General features: G+C 38.4%; 1 protein-coding gene across 4 annotated transcripts in view; it reads right to left on the bottom strand.

Annotated features, from left to right (window-relative positions):
* Positions 1 to 2,241: 2,241 nt before the first annotated feature.
* stpg2 (sperm-tail PG-rich repeat containing 2) overlaps positions 2,242 to 21,252 on the bottom strand; it is a 59,834-nt gene continuing 40,823 nt past the window's right edge. For 2 of the 4 annotated variants that reach the window (XM_086314501.1, XM_086314502.1), the window contains 4 exons: positions 15,419 to 15,584; positions 13,258 to 13,373; positions 3,301 to 3,501; positions 2,249 to 2,688 (listed from right to left, as the gene is read on the bottom strand). In XM_086314501.1, coding sequence (XP_086170627.1) covers positions 3,334 to 3,501; positions 13,258 to 13,373; positions 15,419 to 15,584 — 450 coding nt within the window. In that variant the 3' untranslated portion in view covers positions 2,249 to 2,688; positions 3,301 to 3,333. Of the gene's footprint in view, positions 2,689 to 3,300; positions 3,502 to 13,257; positions 13,374 to 15,418; positions 15,585 to 21,252 lie in introns of all 4 variants that reach the window. The other 2 variants (XM_086314503.1, XM_086314505.1) reach the window with 2 other exon arrangements.

The raw sequence follows: 21,252 nt of genomic DNA, 5'->3' as shown, positions 1-21,252 counted from the left end.
AGCACCCATTAACTTACCCCCATTTTACAATTATCAAGAGATCTGTCAGGGACAGTTTCAAGGTTTGGCAGAGTTAATTATATTTAATAAGGGCTCACAAGGAGAGACGGTGCTTTAGTAAATGAGGTAGTAAAACTCCATTTATCTCCCAAAGACAATAAATAGCCACCATCAGGACACAGCATAAGGACACAATACAATATTTCTTCATCCCACACAAGACATGTGTAAGTGACAGTGCTTGGTGCTGTGTGAGAGATGAGAACTGAAGAGAAAAAAGAACCCATTTGTGCATCGATCACTTTTATGCCCGTGGTCTGTTTGCATATTTTAGACCTATAAACAACATGAATGATGTGCCGTGTAATGCACCATAATCGAGATTTATTCGGAGGGTGTATGGGAAGGAGATGTTCATGATCTGAGAATCAGGAGGGGCAGTTGCAGCTGTGTGTGCGTGCTTGTGTATGTGTGTGTGTGCTGTGATTTATTTGATTTAATTAGATCGCCGATGTAAAACAGCTCGCAGGGGGGGGAAAGGTAAAAACGAGTGCCGAGGGAGGCATAAATAACACCACGCTCTTTCCTTCCTCTCTGGCTTTTTTCTTCCTCTGGCTCTCCTTTTCTCTCTGATCTTCCCTCTGCCTGTATACAATCTCTCTTTTTTTTCCCTTTTTTTCCCCCCCATGTTCCACTGGACTCCTTTTCTTCAACCCTATCCTCTTTTATGCTTCCCTCTGTCTTGGTTTTACTTCACATCTCACCTCCCTCTCTCTACCTTCTCCTCCCTCTGCTCCGCTCCCAGCTGAATAATGATAGGGGGTAAACACCTCATTAGGCTAAAAGGCCCACAGGAACAATCAGAGACATGGTACTCAGTCCAACCTGTTACTCTGAATGTTCAGAGAAGCATTTTGAACACGGCAGGGCAAAGAGACATCCCACACAGTAAAGGGGGAGTGGGTGGTTTGAGTCATTTGATGGAACGGTTTTTATTTTTGTTTTAAATAGATGGCCAAACTGCATCCTGGCAACAAGATGTGCACGCAAAGTGTCACCTGTGCTTCTACAGCAGGTTATTAAAACACTTGTTGTTGTTAACTTTGTCTGAAAGTGAGGAAGAACTCACACAACCATGAGTAGCTGATTTATGCCGAGCAATCAGCGGAGGTAAGAGACATAAATCTACACTCTCCGGTAGTAACTGCCAGTAAAAGTAGTTCATCCAGCATCACAAACTTCTATCACCTCATCACATCCACCCATCTTACCTACACAAGGTCAGGAACTTTTGAGCAGGCTTGAATTTCCTAACACGTCGAGTGAAAAAAACATCCTTGATTTGAGAAAGTATTCTCAGACTGCTGCTGAAGATTTCAGCAGTCTGAATCAGAAGACACTCCCAGCAGAGTGAAAAGTGGCCGGTCAGCTGAAGCCCCATATTTCACAGACATATGAAAGTCTTTCCATTCCCTCTGCAAACGCACAACGGCAAATAAGTGCTCTCCAGCAACATCAAACTATTTCTTTAAGGTTAACTATTTCTTTCTTTTTTTTTCCCCATCACGGTGCCACACAGCTTTACTATAAAGCCTCTTCTCGACTCTTCAGCCCGTCTCCACTTTTAGGTATATCAAAGCCCAACAGCGAGTACACTTAATATTTCATACCGCAGTCAAACCTCGGCTCTGTGCATGATAAGTAAAACTGAGTGTACAGCACCAGGTAATTCCACAGTAGATAAGCTGTAGCGTTGTTTTTACAAGGAGAATATAGTTCTACAGGCTGCTGCTGTTGGTTTAGATGTATATGTTGTGCATCAATGCGAGGACATACAACACGTCTATGTGACTTCCACACTTGTTTCTTTGGCAGTCATTGCAAATATACATAATACTTGCTTCATGACTTATGCATGTTAAGCACTAATGTGTGGCAACAAATTTATATGAATTCTAAAAATGTGCTGGTTTACTGGCATTAACTAAGGAGTAGCTTCTCATGACCTTAAGATGCATCATGTGTGAGTTCAAAGATTAATCATATATGAAGCAGTTTGCTCGCCAAGCACTTTAACTGTGGGTCAGCTTCTGGTTTAGTAGGCAACTCTCTTGTGTATTTCCCACACCGCCGTACATCAGTCAGCAGTATCCTCCACTCCCATTGATTGCTCCAATCACTCGCCTCAAAGTCCAGATTAGTTTTACTCAGGACCCGCCCATTTAGGGTCACCAACAGTTGCATTGACTGTCATCTACACAAGTCATTAGATTTTATTGGCGTTTCTCTAGCTGCTACATCGCCATTTGTCTCTTCCTGTGTGTACGCCCCATCAGGGCTGTGATCTGTGCTAGCATTCATCCAGCTTTACTGTTATTAACTATAACAAGAAAAAAAAGTACTGTAGCAAAACCTTCACAACATTTTTAATATTTGACTCATTTATGCCAGATTGGATCTTTCGATGCTTGACTTAAGACAACAACATGCCCTATGGAATAATAACAAGTTAACAAATCATTTCAAGCATTATTCATATGAATGCCTTTATCAATGTTACTGATATACAAAGTGGTTTATACAGGGGGAAATAATCCACAACAGCCAACTTCAGATGAAATGTTCTTAGTAGGTATACAGTATCACTCTGTGACAATAATGCAAAGTCATCTTCTTCCAAAGTGCTGCCTAAAACATTAAGGAAAAACAAATATGTTAATCAGTCAGCATTATGCACTGTAAACTTGATGTTTAAAAAGATACTGGCTGTTATAATTAGCTTAAATGAACTGTAATTTACTCTGAGGGCAATTTCTAGCACTTGAAAAACTGAAACCTATTACCAGAACAACAGCTCTAGGGAACTTCTCTGTTATTTGATAGCCCATTCTGGGCTCAGACACACACTCAAACACAAATATCACACACAGCAAAACAAACAGTTTGGACAAATTGCAGACATAAGCTTTCAAAAAGTGGCTGGGAGTAAAAACTATGCCAAATGCATAATGAAATGCACTCATACAACATATAAAAATATTACTGTCATTCTCACAATTAGTCTAAAAACCTCCTAAAGCCTGATATTGAATTACAATACATATTGTAATTGCACATTTCTGTTATTACATGAACAAACTTACCTTGTTTTCAGTTATTAAACTGTAACTTTACTCACTTATTATCTGCTATATATTCAAACAGAATGAACATGACATCAATATTCATGAAAACTCAACTTTTCTCAGAATATGAATTTAAATGTAATGACCTGAGGACTGATCTTTTCCCCCCACTAACCTTTCATCTTTAAACTCTGACCCACAAAGAACTCTATGAACTGCTGGTGGCGATAAAGGTGTTGGGTGTGCTTGCTTTAATGGCCTTGTGGGCTGTTAAAGGCCCATCAGCCACGCGGGGGGAGCAGCTGGGACTCAGAGGGTTGTTGAGCGTCGCGTTGAAGGTGCCCTTCAGTAGTGTGTTCATAATACTTGGACTCAACTGTAGAGACATAAACAAAACAGAGATGAGGGACAATGAAGGATGATGAAAAGTTAAATGGGTGTTCTCGGCCACCCCTCATTTCTTCACATGTTGCTTGGAACATATGCAAGCATACCTGGAAATACAGGTTATAAAGCAAAACGTTTGTATAATTCTAATGAGCTTGATGAAAGTCAATATTTGGTATGGCCACTATTATTCTCATAGCCTGATCTATCTATTACTTTTGCAAAAAAAGTAATTAGATTACTGTTACTTTCCCGTAAGCAGGTTCGTTCCTGCGTTACTAAACTGTGATTTTGTTTGTGAGAGTGTCTCATGAAAATGAGCAGTAACAGATGTGTGTAGATCAACAATGAATAATAGTGCGGGACAGAGTACGACCATGTAGCGTTTAAAGGTTGGAAGTACTTGCATTACTTTAAGTTGGATTCTGTAAAAAGTGACAAAAACATTAGCGTCCGCTGTACACTCTGCGTGGGAAGAAAACTTCTTTCTACAGTGAAAAATTTAAGTTCAAATCTTAGCAAGCAGCGAGCACGCTGCCACAGGAATGTGAAATTCAGAGAAAAAACCCCGGATCCCCCCACTGACATGAGCGCTGTGGCTACCACATCCAATTCAGCTGGGGAAACTTCCACCGGCCCCACTCCTGCTAAACAGGTGAAAATAGACTTGAGAGCGACAGGACTTGGTGCTGCTGAACCTTTGTTTTTATTTATTTATTTTTTTGCTGTGTTTTACTTGCATCTATTTGAAAGAGTGAGTGTAAACACAAAATATAATTTTATTTTATATGCTGGAATATGCAGAAAATAGGTTTAAATGTTAAACAAATTTCTTCATGTCAAAGACTGTTGCATATAATTTAATTTCTGCTTGATGCAATGTGCATAAAGTTAAAAGATTAAAACTAATAAAAAAAATTAAAATGACACTTTTTCATTTAATTAAATTTTATATGATATTTTATGCATAAAAAATAGAATTGGGCTGAAAGGTCTATTGCTTTATTATGTATTCAGGTTGTGTATCATGTTTTTTTTAAAAGGAAACTAAGTAATACGGTAACTAATTACTTTTGAAAATAAGTAATCAGTAAAGTAACTGGATTACTTTCTCGGAGAAATAATTAGTAACTAATTACTATTTTCAACTAACTTGACTAACACTGGTGGTGAAGATGCATGTCTCAGGTCCTGTGTCAGGTCTTTGTTGGATTCTTTTCAGATTCTTTCAGGCAATTTTCGTCTGCTATATATAGTTTTTTAGGTCTGTCACTTTTCACACTGACACCATTTTCAGATATGTCCTTTTATCCATTCAGCTAATGCCTCTTTAGGTAGAAATGGAAACTAACTATGTGTTTTTGCAAAAGGCCGCTATTAACAAAGTACCAAAAGATATAAATTAACATTGGTTCTTTGCTACGTTTGTCTGTTATGTGTAGACACACCACTGGTTCACTTAAGTTAGGTGGCTTTTTATGCTTGAATGATTCATAGGTCAGTGTTAAGTGGCTTAACAAAGGAGAAAAAAACCATTCTTCTCAAAAAACACAGAACTGAACTAAAAATGAGTGAAAACGCAGCCAGTGTCAAAAAATCTTTAAAAAGACCTTCAAGCCTAGGTTATTGCTGAAGATCACTTTAAAATCTGGCTCTTTCCAAAGAAAATCGTAAAGAATGATATGAGGCTCAAGACTTTTGCACATTACTGTATATTTTTAAAAAGCGAAAGAGAAGAAATAGAAAATTAACCAAATAAACCCCAAAACAATTAATGCATAAATGAATAACTGGAGGCCAATGCAATAAATTCAGGACTCATGGGTGGTTGTCATTTGACTTTAAAACAGGAGTAATGAAGTGTTCTTAACATTTAGGGATTTAATCTAGATAAACTTCAGTGAATTCACTCACAGTGTATGATCCTGCTGACAAAGGTTTTGTATTGTCTTTTAACACACATGGTCTGCACACTTACTAATTTCTTGACGAAGCTTAAGAAATTAGTAAGTGTGCAAATTTATACTAAATTTCTTCAAATTTATACTAAATAACATATATTATATTATGGTCAAACATTTTGTTCAGTCCTACCATAGACTGGTAACAGATCCAATGATATAAAGCCCAAATAATTTAAAATTAAATAATTATCTGAAGAGCTTAATTATTTCCAATATGCTTTTAGAGCGAGGGGTCATTAAGGTTAAAATCACAAACATGACTCCAAAAACCCTTACAAATACTGAGTCTGTTAGTCCATGCTGGAGGGGGAGTCTTACAGAGGAAAAAACTAAACAAAACACCACGTTCACTTCAAAGTCTGCCCCCTAAAATCACCTCCCAAAAAACCCACAGACATACACACATATATATGCTCTATGTACTCACACACTTCATCAGCTGTCCTACTCAGGTACTGCTGAGCCTTTTCTGCAAAGCTCTATCTCCCTCTCTCTCACTCGCTCTCTCTCTCACCCCCCACTACCTCCATATAACCTCTGAGCACGTACGTGCACACACAGACACGCACACATCAGTATGCCAGAGGTGCTGCAGCAGGATTTGAGAACACTGGCGGCACGGCTCAGATCTCAGTATTGATCCTAATGGGAAAAGGGTTGCAGGTTCAACTCCAGGTCACCCTCGGGGTTACTGGGTAGGTCGAGGAGATAGGGGAAGAGCCCTTGGAAGTGACGACACCATTGGAATGGCAATGATGAGGGAGATTATGGGATGCTTGAGTAGGTCAAAGAGGGGAGAAGGTAAAGGGGAAAATTGCAGGTTGGTAATTGGTGGTGGTGATTATGTTACTTGGTATGTATGAAGACATATTCAACCGCGCCCATGAGCACAGACGAAGGAGTGCAGGATGCACAGTCGTCCCTATAACACACACACACACACACACACACACACAGCACCTGCCACACACAGTGAAGGAACGCAAGCATTTGCTACCCACAATCCAGCAAAACAAGAGACGCAAGAGAATCAAATTACTTTTCATGAGCAGCTTGTATTTACCAGTACTTCAGTCGGCCAAAGAACAGATTATACACCTTTTGAGTCCGTCCGTCAGTTTGACACAAAGTGTAGATGGAACAGCCACAAGGTCTGTACATAACAACCCTGCGAGATCTATTCAGGAAAACTTTACAAGACTGAGAACAAAATGAATGCCAGGTACCAAAATAGATTCTGATCCAGCCAAAGAGTGAGACAAATATGGAGACAAGGACCCAAGACCCTAATCAGGCTTTAGAAGTTTGTGAGCTCAACAATTTTTCTCTATTTAAGGCATAGCACTTGTGCTCCACTGACCAGCAGAAAAGGCTAGAGAAGGTCCTAGAGGTACATGCCAGCAAAACCAGGTATTTTGAAAACTATGAAGGACTTTATTTTGTACAGCTTGCTTCTTTTTTGCAGGAGCAACACTATATATGAAAATATGGAAGATGAATGCTGTGTGTATAAACCACAACTTCACAGAATCCCTTTAGTCTTAAATAAATAAATAAAAACAAAATAAAACAACAAAGATCTAGTGTGTAACACACTGATTCGTGCTATTTTTCTTGCCAAAACTCCAGACTTCATAGCTGGTTAAAGCCATGCAAGGACCTTCCTTTTTAAATGTATTTGTAACTCCCACAGTGAAGTATATTCAACAGATTAACAGTCAATTAAACTGTACTGTAGTTTCCAGCTCTTTTAAAACACACATTTTCCAAAGTCAACAAGAATTAAAAGTAGGAACATGAAAACTCACACACAGTGAGAGCCCTTACAAGCCGCAGGCATCACACTGAGAAGCATATCATAATATGTCAACTGCGTCAAGAAAACCTTATGTTCTAAATCATAGTGACTAAGAGCCTGAGTAATAGTAGATTTTTATGAAGGGTGCCAATAAATACATACAGTATATATACTTGTACAGCAGAGTGATATTGAAATTTCAAATCTAAAGGGTTACCACTGTCTGCTGAGCTTTGTGCAGCACATGAAATAGAGTAAAGTGCTGAGAGTATTGTCAAAAATATACTCTTTAATTATTAAACTATCACTTATTTCTTTTTTATTTCAAATGAAAAAACTTACGTTTCTTCTTTTCTTGCCTCATTATGTGTTTTGTACTCATCTAGCATATATATACCATTAAAGAGTACAGCATTTAATTAATATTTGTTTCTGCTCGACATCCGTTCCCCGAATCGTTTTACATTTCCATATTCCATCCACACTTTTCTCTCTGTTAAATGAAGCTCAGCCACTAAGAACAGTGTTACTGTATGAGTGAGAAAGGTAATCAAGCCTGCTCAAGCAGGTACCTCACATAGTGCATTTAATGGAAACTCTAAATGAACCTTCACAGTGGACAAATGCTGCTCAAGTAGATAGCGTTGTGACATTATGCACATGTATGGACGAATGATCATGCGCACACTTATGCTGAAATAGCTACTGTTCCATTACATGAAAAGTCTGCTTCAGATTTCAGACGCTCAGAACACATTTCCAGCTGTTGAATTTAACTACCCTCTTCAGCAGCTCAATTTTCTGCTTTCTGTCTCTCTGCTTCTCTTCCTCCACGCATTTTCACCACCTTTTCAGCACCAACTCACCTCTACCGCCGTTTCCCCTTCTCTCTCTCCCCCCTGCCTCCTTCTCATTACTACCATGCTACACTCTGCCTGCTCATCTTCTACAAGCACTTATTTATCTCCCTCTCTGCTCCACTTCATACTATATTTAACGCTGCATGGCCCGTGGTGTCATATAGAATCACAGTCACACAGCTAATTACTGAGCAGCGAGCTTAAACTTGCATTTCGCTATTAAAAAGGAACTTGACTTCCTCCAGCTAAATGGAGCCATATGATTATGTACAATGCAATAGAATCAGTCTATAACCCATGAATGAAATCTTTTTTTATGTTCTTGTATGGGGCCTTTACTTCATTATACATATGTATGAATACCAGATGGACATCTAAAATTATTTAGATCACATGAAGGTTGAAAATAAAAAAGTACTTACAAAACAGTGTGCAGTGCTTCTGGTAAGAGGCATCATGAGTAATCTGAAATGCCAAATCTAGTTTACCAAATTGTATTAGCTCATCTTAGAAGTGACTGGCAGGTTTGCAACATATGTTCTTCTGCTGCTTATGGTGGGATTGAGCCTCTTGAAGCCTCTAACACATTGCAAGAGAAAGTCATTTACACCTACAAAAAAAATTCCAACTGACCTATCATGCCTCCTCCAGAGGCATTCATGAGAAACTGGTGCACCCAAATGAAGTATATACTTGGACAGAAGAAAGATACAAATTATGCTGTCGGAGCTCTTGGGAAGCCAGTGGAGCAGAACTTAGGGCCTAATTTACTCATCTGCAGCTCACTTCTACAGAGAGCATTATTAGCTGATATTGAAGATCTAATCATGTAACTACACTGCTACAAAGTTTAGCAAAACCAATTTACTCTTACTTTGAGACAATTATCTACCATCTTTAAAGCTCTCTGTGATGGTTAAAGTAGCTGCAGACAAACACTCGATGTGGATCTCAGTTCAATACAACTTTTACCACCCAACCGCTTGGGGGAGAAAGGATGGAGATAGGACAGGTTGAGGTGGGAGCAGGATCATATCAGATTTTTCAACAGTTTTACTAGCTACAGTAGAAATTCCCACAGCTACAGGTGTATTTACAGCGTCCTCCGTCTTGTGTGATACTTACAAATAAATGTAGAAAATGTATCAGCTCATAACAACCAAAAAGAAAAGGCACATAATCTTAACAATGCAACCTCTAACATCTAAATGACTATATAGTATGAATTTACACACAGTTAACGTAGCTAGTGCCAACAACTAGGGCTGGGTATCGTCACTGATTTCTAGAATCGATTCGATTTCGATTCACAAGGTCCTGAATCGATTTGATCCCCAATTCGATTCAATCTGATTCGATTCGATTTGAATCAGGTAAATTTTGCCTCAGACAGTCAGAAATATTATAATTCTGATCACGTATCAGTACATTTCCATATTTTTATTTCTATAAAAGGAAAGCTGACACTTGCGAGACTTTATCAAAGGTGTGAGCATCACAGCAGATGCCTTTGTGTCAAAGTAACTGAGGATAAAACAGAAAAGCATGAAGGCGACTTTCCTGGCCTGGGATTTTATAGCAGATGACCTTAAAAATATTCTGCAGTAGATCAAAAACGAAAGAAAACCATTAATCAACACATGAACATTACCCGATGCTGCTGAAGTGAAGCAGAGCAAAGTTACAGAGGTTTTAAGAGACACAGCTAAGCCTTTTGCAATTTTGCATAATTTTAAAAAGTTTACATTTGGTCAGTAGCCTATTGAACAGCAGAAATTAGGTTTTCTTTTCGGAAGTAAGTAAAAGGAAAACAGGGGCCAACAGCGCTCTAAACAACGGTAGACTTATACATAACAAGCAAGCGAATAATGAAGAAAACTGATTTTTAGACGGGAAATTGTTCTGGAAGTACAGAGAGAGAGAGAGAGAGAGAGAGAGAGAGAGAGCTGTGCATGAAGTGTGATTTTATCGTGGTGGAAGCAAAACAGCAAAAGTCAGAGGGAATTCATGACGATGTACGTGAAGCGAAGTTTGGATCTTCTTTTGCATCTGGTTCGGTCAATATTGTTTGGAGAGAGATAAAAACCCGCAGCTTCAGAATCTAGCGCAAAAAGGGCGTAAACACAAAGCGCGGACCCGCCGAAACATCAGAATCAGCGAGCTGTCAGCTTTCAGCCCCGACCGTGTCTGTGCCGTCGGGTGAGAAAGGCGACATCTCACGATTCTGATCTGTCGGCAGGTCCATGCTTTGTGTTTACGTCTTTGTGCAGAATGGTGGTTATTGAAATTTTGTGAGGTTTAACCTGATATTCTGGCATTTCGGGCAAAGTACATTTATATTTAAAAATCGATATCGCGTTATCCAAGCCAGAATCTATTTTAATCGATAAATCGATAATCAAAACCCACCCCTACCAGCAACCCAAGGCAGTAAAGTTATAGATGCAGACAAATTTGTTTGTACCATCCCACAAAAAAAAACAACAACAACTTTACAACCAATTAGCAGTCGCACTCATCAGGGCAGACTGATTCAGTCTGAACATTCAGACTGAAAATAGAAGGCGATTATTTAACAACTTTTGCCCATCTGAGAGCAACCGAAGTCAATTTGAATTGGGCTAAAATTGTGTGGAGACTGGCCACCTTCTACCAGGCAGCCAGTGCAATTTCCTTGCAGTGAAAAGCGGCCACCACAATTGCTTGTAATCGGTTGTCAAATGCAAAAAAAAAAACCCCAAAAAAACAAGACCTAGTCATAATGAGGTTGCCATCCTATTTTAACCCTAATATGACTGATCTATTGTCAAGGCCTCTGAGTCTGACCTAATTCTTCATGCAAAAGTTTTTTTTTGTTTTTTTTTAAAAAGCACATTAATGCATATCAAACCTTTGTATAAAGTCTTATGGGAAAACGTGCATGTTTAGAAATCCTGTGAGGAAACAAATTCTCACATGCCAAGACTGACTTACAAAAAGATACTTTGCTGAACTTGTGATGTAAACTGCACAGAGGAGGGGAGAAACTCTAATTATGCTGGAGACAAAGGAAAAACAGACTGAAGACTCTAGAGATACATCTGATATATTAGAATACAAAAGTAGAGTTGAGCCTCTATTGGTTATCTCTCTGTGCTGAACCCTGACTGAGCCCTGTGGTGTTATATCATAAACAAACTAAAGGTATGACTACAATAAGTATTGTTTATCAAATGCACTGTGACTACCCTGAGGTCTGACAAACATGGAATGATCGTCGTTTTTCATCAAGCATGTGCAAAGTATATTCTTTTGAAGTTTACACTCGCTTTGTTATCCATTGTTTACTTGGAACAAGTCTTCCCCTTGCTATTGCCGTTTCTGCTCTTCTGGCACATTACACAGTGTGCATTTACCAGTTACTTTTAATTTGTGTTTTGCTGCCTGATTGGCAATATCAGTCAGGTGGATAATTTCACCAGTGCCGGTCATATTCAATTAAGCCTGCAATGTTGCTTTAATTATCTGAGACATCTCACCACTACTGTGCTGATACATTTATCACATTTTACTAATGTGCTAAAATTTGATGGTGTTAATTGAACTAAAATTGTGTCCGTGTCAGTGTCTCGAAACACCTTTTGAGGCAAATTTCCCTATGCTTTTGAAGGGCAAAGCTTCTGGAGAAAAAGTCTTCATATTACAGATACAGGTAAAACTAGAAAACAGGTAAAGCAGGGAGAGAAGAGACACAGACTGTAGACTACAGAAGAGAAGACAGTAGAAAGCTGAGAGCTAAAACTACACAGAGGCAGCAGGCAGACTGGGACACAGGCAGACGGAGAAAAAAAAGAGCTCTGTGATAACATCGCACCCATGGACATGAACATGATGATGAACTGTGTAGTGAGATTTGAATCAAACCTCGGGTTTTGTCTTTGATGTTCGCCATTCAAAATCAGCGGGGACTGGCGAACAACATTAGCACTTTCTTCTCACTCACACACATTCACCATCAGTGGAAACCCAAAGCTGTAATCTCTATTAAAATGCACTAAAACAAAGCAGAGAAAGATTATGCTCTGGTTAAGTTTCATTACAGCTACATTATGCTTCAGTCATGAAGTGCATTTGTCTCTGTCAGTCCTCTGTGGTGGCTGCATTAAACGACATTACACTTAATAAAAGGCATCTATTTTTACCCAGTTTAATTCAACCAGGTAGGTCAATTAAGAATAAAGTCTCCCACAAACTGAAAACCTGCCCTGTGCAAAAAAGCACATCAGCCCAGGAAAGATATTGAAATTTGGATTTGTTTTTCTTTTTTCTATTAAGCAATCAATTTCTTCCGCACAGCTCAAGGTCACTGGGAGAAATGTGATAGATTCTGCGGGGATTGCAACTCAAGTAGTGTCAGACATTCTGGGTATTACATCTCAGGTGTACACGACACACACAAAGAGCAACCGCTGTGTCCATATATGCTAAAAACTCAGCATGCATCTGCACACTTAAACTTAGGTCTGTAATGTTTCAGAAGGTGAGCCTGGTTAACTTATGATTTCATGACAAATGAAGCAGATAGAATATTTGAAATTGATTCAACTGTGGAATTTGTATTTCAAAGACATGCTAGTGAGAGATGCCATTGTTAGGTGGAAAAACCAAAATAAACTTATCAGAGAGAGCAAAATCTTTAGTCGTGGCTAAATTACCAGTCTGGTACAAAAGGAGTGCACCTAGCAGCTCAGCAACACCAAAAGACCCAAAATACCACACAAATAAAGTGTATTAAGACAGAGTTATTTCCGGGGTTAAGAAAAACAACTTTACAACACCCGGAACAAGTCAAGAACACTGTTAAGGAGATAAGAGTATCACTGTCAAAGTCTACAATCAAGAGATGCCTTCATGAATTCATAAAATGTATAATGTGTATAAAATGTCTGTAATGTAACTTTGTTAAACCCTTGAACGTCAGTCATATAATTGTTTGATTGTAAATCCACTGTGGGGGTATACAGAGGCAAAACTGTACAAACTGCATCAAATTGTGGACATAAATGCACTTTAGTTCAGTCAAGCGCACTGGGAGTATGGTACAAAGTGAGGATGTTTTACAATAGATCTTTTTGTACTGTTACCCAATAAGTGTCAGGTCCTGGGCTGATGTTCTTGGGAACTTTGAATCGATCTTCTCTGGAGGACATCAGTGCCAACTTTGGAGCAGATTTTACACTTGGGTTGTACTGGCCGGGGCCTGATGAACACAAACACACTTAAAAGCCAGTAAACATACAAAGAACATTCTTTTTACCTTACCGGACTTAGTATAGTTTTGTATTTCCTGATTAGTTTTTATTTTTATTTATTTTTTACGTTTTGGTTTTAATTTGATTGTAGTTATAGTTAGTTTCCTTTTCATTGTTTGAAAATGTTTATTTTTAGTCTAGTTTCTATTAGTTTTCGTCTTAGTTCTAATCTTTATTAATTATTATTGTATGACAGTCATGTGTCAGAGGCAACATTTAGCAAAATCACTACAAGTATTACAATAAAAACACAGAACCTTTTCAAAACAGCTCACTCACAGTCTTGTGGAAATCTAAAGTCTCAAGAAATATTTCTATGAAAGCCTCATAAGGCAAATTGGGATAACATTTTTACCAAACTAACAAATACAATATGTTTATTTTATTTTCATTAGTGTTCCAAGTTCAAAAAATCATTTCAGTTAGTTTAAATTCTTTCTAAAAGTCTAGATTTAAATTTAATTTTAGTTAACTAAATCTTTTTTCACCTTTAGTTTTTCATTTAGTTTTAGTTAACTATAATAACCTGGCCACATACTATCACCTTCAGGCTAAGCAATCATAAGATCTCAGCCAAAAAAATCCCATCATAATCTTAAATTGTTAGTACAAATCTATATTTCTGTTGATTATCAAATTCTATACAAGTTTTAGCACAATTAAAACTAAAAGAAGTAACTGCCATGTGACTCTCTGGATAAAAGGTCTACAGCAAAGCTGTGGCAGATAAGAATTGTAATTGTTTTTTGTAATCTCTGGAAAATGATATACCTGCATAATACTGGACTCTGATGTGAATCAGAGGATGGACAGAGGATGGACACAATCCAATAAAACTTCAAAGCTAAGGTTACAAGAATAATGCTAACACCCAACTTTTAAGGAGTTATGATAAGAACTTTTACAATTGATTTTTAAATGGTTTAATGGACCCCTGGGCAAGATATTATATTCACTGCATTTAGAATTGTGATGAGGGGACATAAAATATATAAAGAATTCATCATTGGTCTAACAGCTTTAAAGTAAGACAACAGTAGGTGCTATTCAGCCCCAGTGGCTAAATGCAATCAACTTATGACTACACACATGGTTAAAAACACCTTGAGCAACTGCTAATGTCACAGATCATTATGAGCACCACAGTCATTAATTTTTGCTCAGAAATAATGCATAGCTAAACGCTCGGTCCTACCATTATCAGAAATATGATCACGTTAGACCCAGCATGATAAGTAATATAATGTTCCATATATTATAGACCTATTCATAAATGCAAATTCAACTATGGGGGGGGAAAAAAGCATGTGCATATCAGTGTGCTTATTGTGTGTCTCTAAGTTCACGTTAAGTGTCCATATACGCGTGTCCACATAAGTGCTTCAGGGTGGAGATGTATAAGTGTGTGCGTGTTTGCGTTCTAAGCAGAAACAATTCTGCAAACAGTTCAAATCTATTTATATGCAAATTGGATTTTGGTTAAACGGTTTGAGGTTTCTCCTGGGTTGAGTCCCTTGGTGAAAGGGGGCTAGTCATAAATTATCCAAGTAAGTCATGAATCTATCAATTTTCTAACAACATTTTTCAATGGGGGTGTAACTCAGGTAAATATTAGGTTTGAGGCCCATAGAGATGAAACTAATTGGACTGTATGATAGCAAAGGGAGGCACAGTACAGTTTGTGAATATTTAGCTCTGAAAAGAAAGGAAGGACCGACCCACACATAGACCAAGCCGTTTCTCTTTACATAATGTCCTTGTGGGTCTTTATTATAATGTGTTTTGAGGGGGGCCACTGAACCTGTGGAGCCCAACAACATAGAAGACCAAAATGCTGGACGCAACAAAGCTAACACTTGAAATTGGGTTTAACGCTTTGTTTAGTGTTTAGGTATTCAGTTAGGCATTCAGCTGTGGAAGTAAGGGTTATGGTATGGGGCAGGGAAATGCATTATTTTGATTGACAGACCAAACATAAAATCGAGTGCTACACCTGGCACGCTGGAGTTACTGTGTAGGAAGAAATCATTTCTCGGTGCAGCAGACAGGAAGCAGCTTTGCCGTTTCTTAGCGTCTTCACTTCGGGGTTCTAAGTAAGAGTGGCCATTAACCTTCTCAAATGTCTGACTCACATTGTATCTGCTGGGTGCAGGGGAATCCTACAAGAAGAGAAAAGCAGAGCATAGGAGAGTAATGATATATTAGAAAAAACTGACACTAACATTTATGCAACAAAATGAAATGCACAAATGTGCAGTTTCCACTTTTAACATTTCACAGCTGCAAGGTCAGCCATCTGTTATTAGAACACACTCACATGATCCCATTTATTATAGTGTCACTCATGTATGCATGAATATTGGCGTGCAAATGCAAGGTAATCCAAACAGTGTCAAATCATCTTCGTCGGGGCTATTGTTTTTATCTAGAAATAAAACAAGCAGTGAAAAACTACTTTAGTTAATTGATGTCAAAATGCAAACTAGAATTTAAAAAACTGAACAATTTAACAAACTCAAACAATATTGTGAACTTACAAAACAAGTTGCTTAAAAGAAAAATGCACCAATAATGATAAACACATGCACAGTGTCTTCAGTTGTAGTGTTTGTCATTTTGGTCAAATTTGTCAACACATGTTTGTGAAGAATGAAATATCTGCATAAGATTTACAGTTATGTTTAATATGGCTACTGGTTTTTAGGCGGATAGTGTGCAGTTTGAACTGCGATACCTGTGTGACCGCACATATTCCCCCCCAGGGAGGCGTCTGAGGACATCACCTTGGGAAAAGGTGGGCCCCTGTTGAGGGGCCCTAGTGTAGCACGCAACTCAGGCTCCCTTCAAGTACCTAACGGTTATCGCAAGTCTACTTCGGAAGTGACGTGATGCACACAGACATCATCTTTAAAAGCCTGAATGGCACAATGGCAATCATAAATGCCATCATGTCCCGTAATTGTAAAACGGTGTGAAAATGGAGTTGGCGTACAAAGTGAAATTCAGCAAAGCCACCCTGTGCTCTGACAGACATGCACAGCTGGAAACTGAGAATATTTCGAGCCTGAAAAATGAGATCTGCTGATTCAGAGTTTGCACGCTTTTTTGTGGAAAAAAAAAAAAGTTTAGAGAGAAACTCAGAGTTTGAATGTGTGACAGAATGACCAGCAGCTAAATTGCCAACTGCTTTCTGCAGCCCAATCAACCAGGCAGGCTAAGATGCCCCGATATGTTTGGAGTTCATGGTCACAGAGTTCGCGGCAGGGGCAGTACCTGCCTGAGCCAGTAAATTTGGTCCAGCTGAGAAGGAGAAAATTAGAAAATTTGTAGAAAATTTGCAGAGGTTAGACAGAAGAGCTGCGAAGGCAACCCACACCATGGTTGCCGGACAAGACTAGATAAGACACTGACATTGACGGCTCCACAGGTGGTGGATTAAGCAAGCCGCTATTTTCCGCATTGTTCAGATCCAAAGATAATTCATAGCTGTGCACAGTGATGCAAATAGACAGGGGTTGGCTCCATGTCGAGGTGAACTCGGATATCTGAAAACAGGGACAGGTGTTTCTTTTTTTTTACCCTTGTCACCTCTGAGTGTATTATGAACTGCACAGCTTTAAAGAACTTTCTCCTCAAACGTTAGCTCCGGGATACCTTTCAGGAACGTTGTTGTGCAAAACAAGCTGCACCCCTGAGAAATTAAATTAGTTAAATTAGCACACCCCAGGCAATCTGCTCACTAAAGGGAGCACTGCTAGCACCAACAAGAGGAGTTAAACTAATGTTAAACTGGCAGCTGACAACAACGCCAACTAGTAATAGTTAACTATGATGACAGAGCATTGTATGTATGTATGTGTGCTGATATGTGGGCCTCATATGTGATCACGTCTATCTTCAAAACTGTGACTATAAGTGTCTTTAACCAGGACATGAAACTGCATGAAATCTATCTGTTGTACCAACCAAATCAACCTAAATGTGCACATACACTGAAAGTTTGTAGATACTACACTCCTACAAAAAACAATGTCAGAAACAGATTGCAACTCCAACATGTCACAAGTAATTTCTTGCACATAGACTACATATCAGATTATTATAACCTTAGTGTTTATAATAAATATTAATACATAGCTAATTCACAGAGGTACCCTTGGTGATACCAGTGATAGAATTTTAAATCTGAAATGGAGAATGGGTGAATCGCGGGTGAAACTCGCACTTCGACTGCTGCAGAGGAACCTCAGTTACTGGGGATTTGTCAGTGGGTCTCTGAATAATTGATGCTGAATGCTGAATATAGCGGCACTATCCACTTATCCTAAACATAGGAAGGCTGTCATTTACCTCACGCTGTCATTTCCCAACTGCTGCATTCTCCCTCTCCTCCTAGTGAGCCGTCCATCTTTAATCACTTTTAACTGCGGCCATTTAGCTTTTCATTATAGACACAGCAGGGGGACAAGGTGGCAAGCACAACATGTGTACAACAATATAACCGTACACAAAACATGGAAACATTCAATTTGAAGATGCACATAGAAAACTGAAATTGAAAGAAGGTGAAGAAAACAGTGACACAGTCTCCTGTAGTTTGCCTGGTTTGGTTGGTGTCATAGTTGATTTAATACAACTGACACCTGTAGGCACATCTGTGGAGCCCTATGGTCTATAATTATACCGGAATATGGAACAAACATGTTCCCAGTAGTAGTCATCAACTATTGACAGCACTCAGGTTGACTTTAATTACACACCCTTGACATTTAGACAGCTCGATACTTGCCTTCTACACACACACACACACACACACACAGACACACTTTTCTTAATGATTCTGTCACATTGCCCTTGTCTGTCTGAAAGTGACTGAGTGAATAAATACAATAGATGCTAGATACATGTTTGTGACAGCCAATGGTACAGAACAACATAAATTAAATATTTTTATGTTGGTATTTTTATAATGCAAGTCTATCAGAAATTAACAGAATATAACTATAAGTATTAATAAGATATTAATTAATGGTATTTTTCTAATGCATGCTCTCACTGAAGGATTAAAAAAAAACTACAAAAACTGAATATGTGTGCATCTCCACATCAGTTGTTAGACCTCACATTGCTGTGTCAAGTGGCTGGTGCTATTTGAAGAAAACAAATCTGTTCTCAAGAGGGCTGCTGCACAATTTCACATTATAGTGAGGGTCTCTGTGGAGCATTCGGGTTATTCATGAAAAATGTTTGGAGCACACCTCTCAGAACTGTTACCTTGATCAAGAAAAATGAAGTTGTGGGAACAATTTTTCCTTGTACAAAATTTTATGTTTATTATGGTTATTTCTAACTATTTTATTCAAAATTTTTACAATTTCAGCCATCATATACATGTATATGTATAAATGTTGGTTATTTTTTACTTTTTCATGCACATACGTAAAGTATCATTTCTACAAGAACAGCCAGAATACTATCCTTTAGTATTCTCACGCATCGTCATTCACAGCTTTAGAAGAGTTTCACCATGGCTAAATCCAAACACAAAGTGAGATGTTTCATATTATCTTTTTACAGTATAGCCTTTCTTCCGCACCATCTCCTCTCATACTAATGACTCAAGCACACTTGACAGTGGCTGTATTAATGATCTGGCGGTACGCGCAGTGACAGCTTTGAATAATGGTCAGGCATAACATATGAGGTGTATGTGTGTCTCTGTCCATGTGCACATCCACGTGTGTGTGTGTGTGTGTGTGTGTGTGTGTGCGTGTGTGTGTGTGTGTACGTACATCCCATTCTTCATCATCTCATTACTCTTAAAGCCTTTCACTCTTCTTTTCAGAGTGGAATGCTATTTTCAGACTTTCAGACTGTACTTCCATGCTGGATATAATATATTTTGACTTTCTACCTCTCTCTTGCATATATGTATGTATGTGTATGTATATATAGATAGATGGATAGATGGATGGATGGATAGATAGATAGATAGATGTGTGTGTATGTATGTACGTATGTATATATATGTATATATATATATATATATATATATATATATATATATATATATATTCGGTTTATATATATATATATATATATATATATATATATATTCGGTTTATATATATATATATATATATATATATATATATATATATATATATATACAATATCAGGAAGAAGGAACACGAGAAGCTGGAGAAATACCAAGGGCTCAGAGAAGAGCTCGAGAGGATGTGGAGGGTGAAGGTAACGGTGGTCCCCGTGGTAATCGGAGCACTAGGTGCGGTGACTCCCAAGCTAGGCGAGTGGCTCCAGCAGATCCCGGGAACAACATCGGAGATCTCTGTCCAGAAGAGCGCAGTCCTGGGAACAGCTAAGATACTGCGCAGGACCCTCAAGCTCCCAGGCCTCTGGTAGAGGACCCGAGCTTGAAGGATAAACCGCCCGCAGGGGCGTGCTGGGTGTTTTTTTTTTTTATATATATATATATACATACACAGTCTGCATGTGTCTTCGGAATAATATTACCTGTTTCCAGTGCAAAGACTTTCGAATCCTTAAATTCTCTGTTTAATTTGCTCTCAAGTGTAGGCAATTAAGACCGTTAAGTCCATGCAACACTCTACTTACTTTTCAAAAGTGCTTAGACATCTGGGGCTGTGATCAACACCCAACAAGAGTACTGTTGGCCTAAATACTAAATAATTCTAGCAAAGAATTTTCCTTCAGCAAAGAAAAAACAGTGGGAGATTGTGTGGTTCACCCAGCTGCTATATAAAGGGTGTTACTGGTTGAATTAGAAGAAAAATAAATTAATGGATTGTAAATCTATAGACACAATAATATAATTTGTTTATATGACAAGCACTGCACCATTTTTTTGTTTAATCAGCAGCATTTGTTTTATTTTCTTTTGTGTGTGTTGTTTTGCTTTGTGTAACAAAATGGAGTGATGACATTTAAATGAAAGGAGAACACCCAGAAAGCACTGTCTATCAGTGTGTCATAGGCACAGCTGGTGTCTCATCACAGAGCCTGATAACCATCTGTCTGATTTTAGTAGTGGAGGTATGGTTGGTGTCGTAAGGCCTTAATGAGGTTTTAGACAGGTCTTCAATATAGATGCAGTGACAGAAGGAAACCATATGGGTCCCATTTGCTTCCTACTCACACTTTATAGGCAGCAGTTATTCTAACAATTTGCTGACAGCTACAGTTTTCTGCTGTGTTTTGTAGTCTTGTAATCTTGCTTTCTCCTTAATTTATTTTTATCCTTGTCTTTCCTTGCATATTTACTATTACCTTATTGCCTTGCCTTTCTCTTTCTTGAGTTTCTTTTTGTGCTGATTTTTGCTAGCTCGGTCTCCATCACTCATTCTTTTGCAAAAGTGCTCAACTTCCTGCTTTAACAAACTTAAATGTACACATCCATAGCTGGTTGGATTCTGAGGAACAATTGTATGGAAGTTTTACATTTCTGTCTTGATGAACCACAGTGAACCGAGACCTAACACACTTTTCTTTTTTTCAGTCACATTTACTGTTATAATCAGGGATGCTCATATTAAATATTGCCTGTAATCCTTGTAGGCCAAAGCTCAGGCTTCAGACAGCTTCCGACAGTGTTTTATAATGTCATTTGGAAGAAATATAATCACCTCATTGATTAAAAAGAATGCTTTTATGAATGGAGGGAGGAATTGGCTTCAGTAACATCAGGGGCAGAACGGTGGTACAGTGGTTAGAACTGTATTGTTGCCTCAGAGCTTAAAAGTCCTGGGTTTGAATCCACCAACCACCCAGGGCTGAAGCAAATTAATG

This window comes from Aulonocara sp. 'chitande type north' Nkhata Bay, linkage group LG12, assembly GCF_057382095.1.
Source record: "Aulonocara sp. 'chitande type north' Nkhata Bay isolate Kocher_YH1m ecotype deep benthic linkage group LG12, A_spYH_male_GT1.1, whole genome shotgun sequence".
Classification (NCBI taxonomy): Eukaryota; Metazoa; Chordata; class Actinopteri; order Cichliformes; family Cichlidae; genus Aulonocara; species Aulonocara sp. 'chitande type north' Nkhata Bay.
This window is presented reverse-complemented; position numbering and strand designations above follow the sequence as displayed.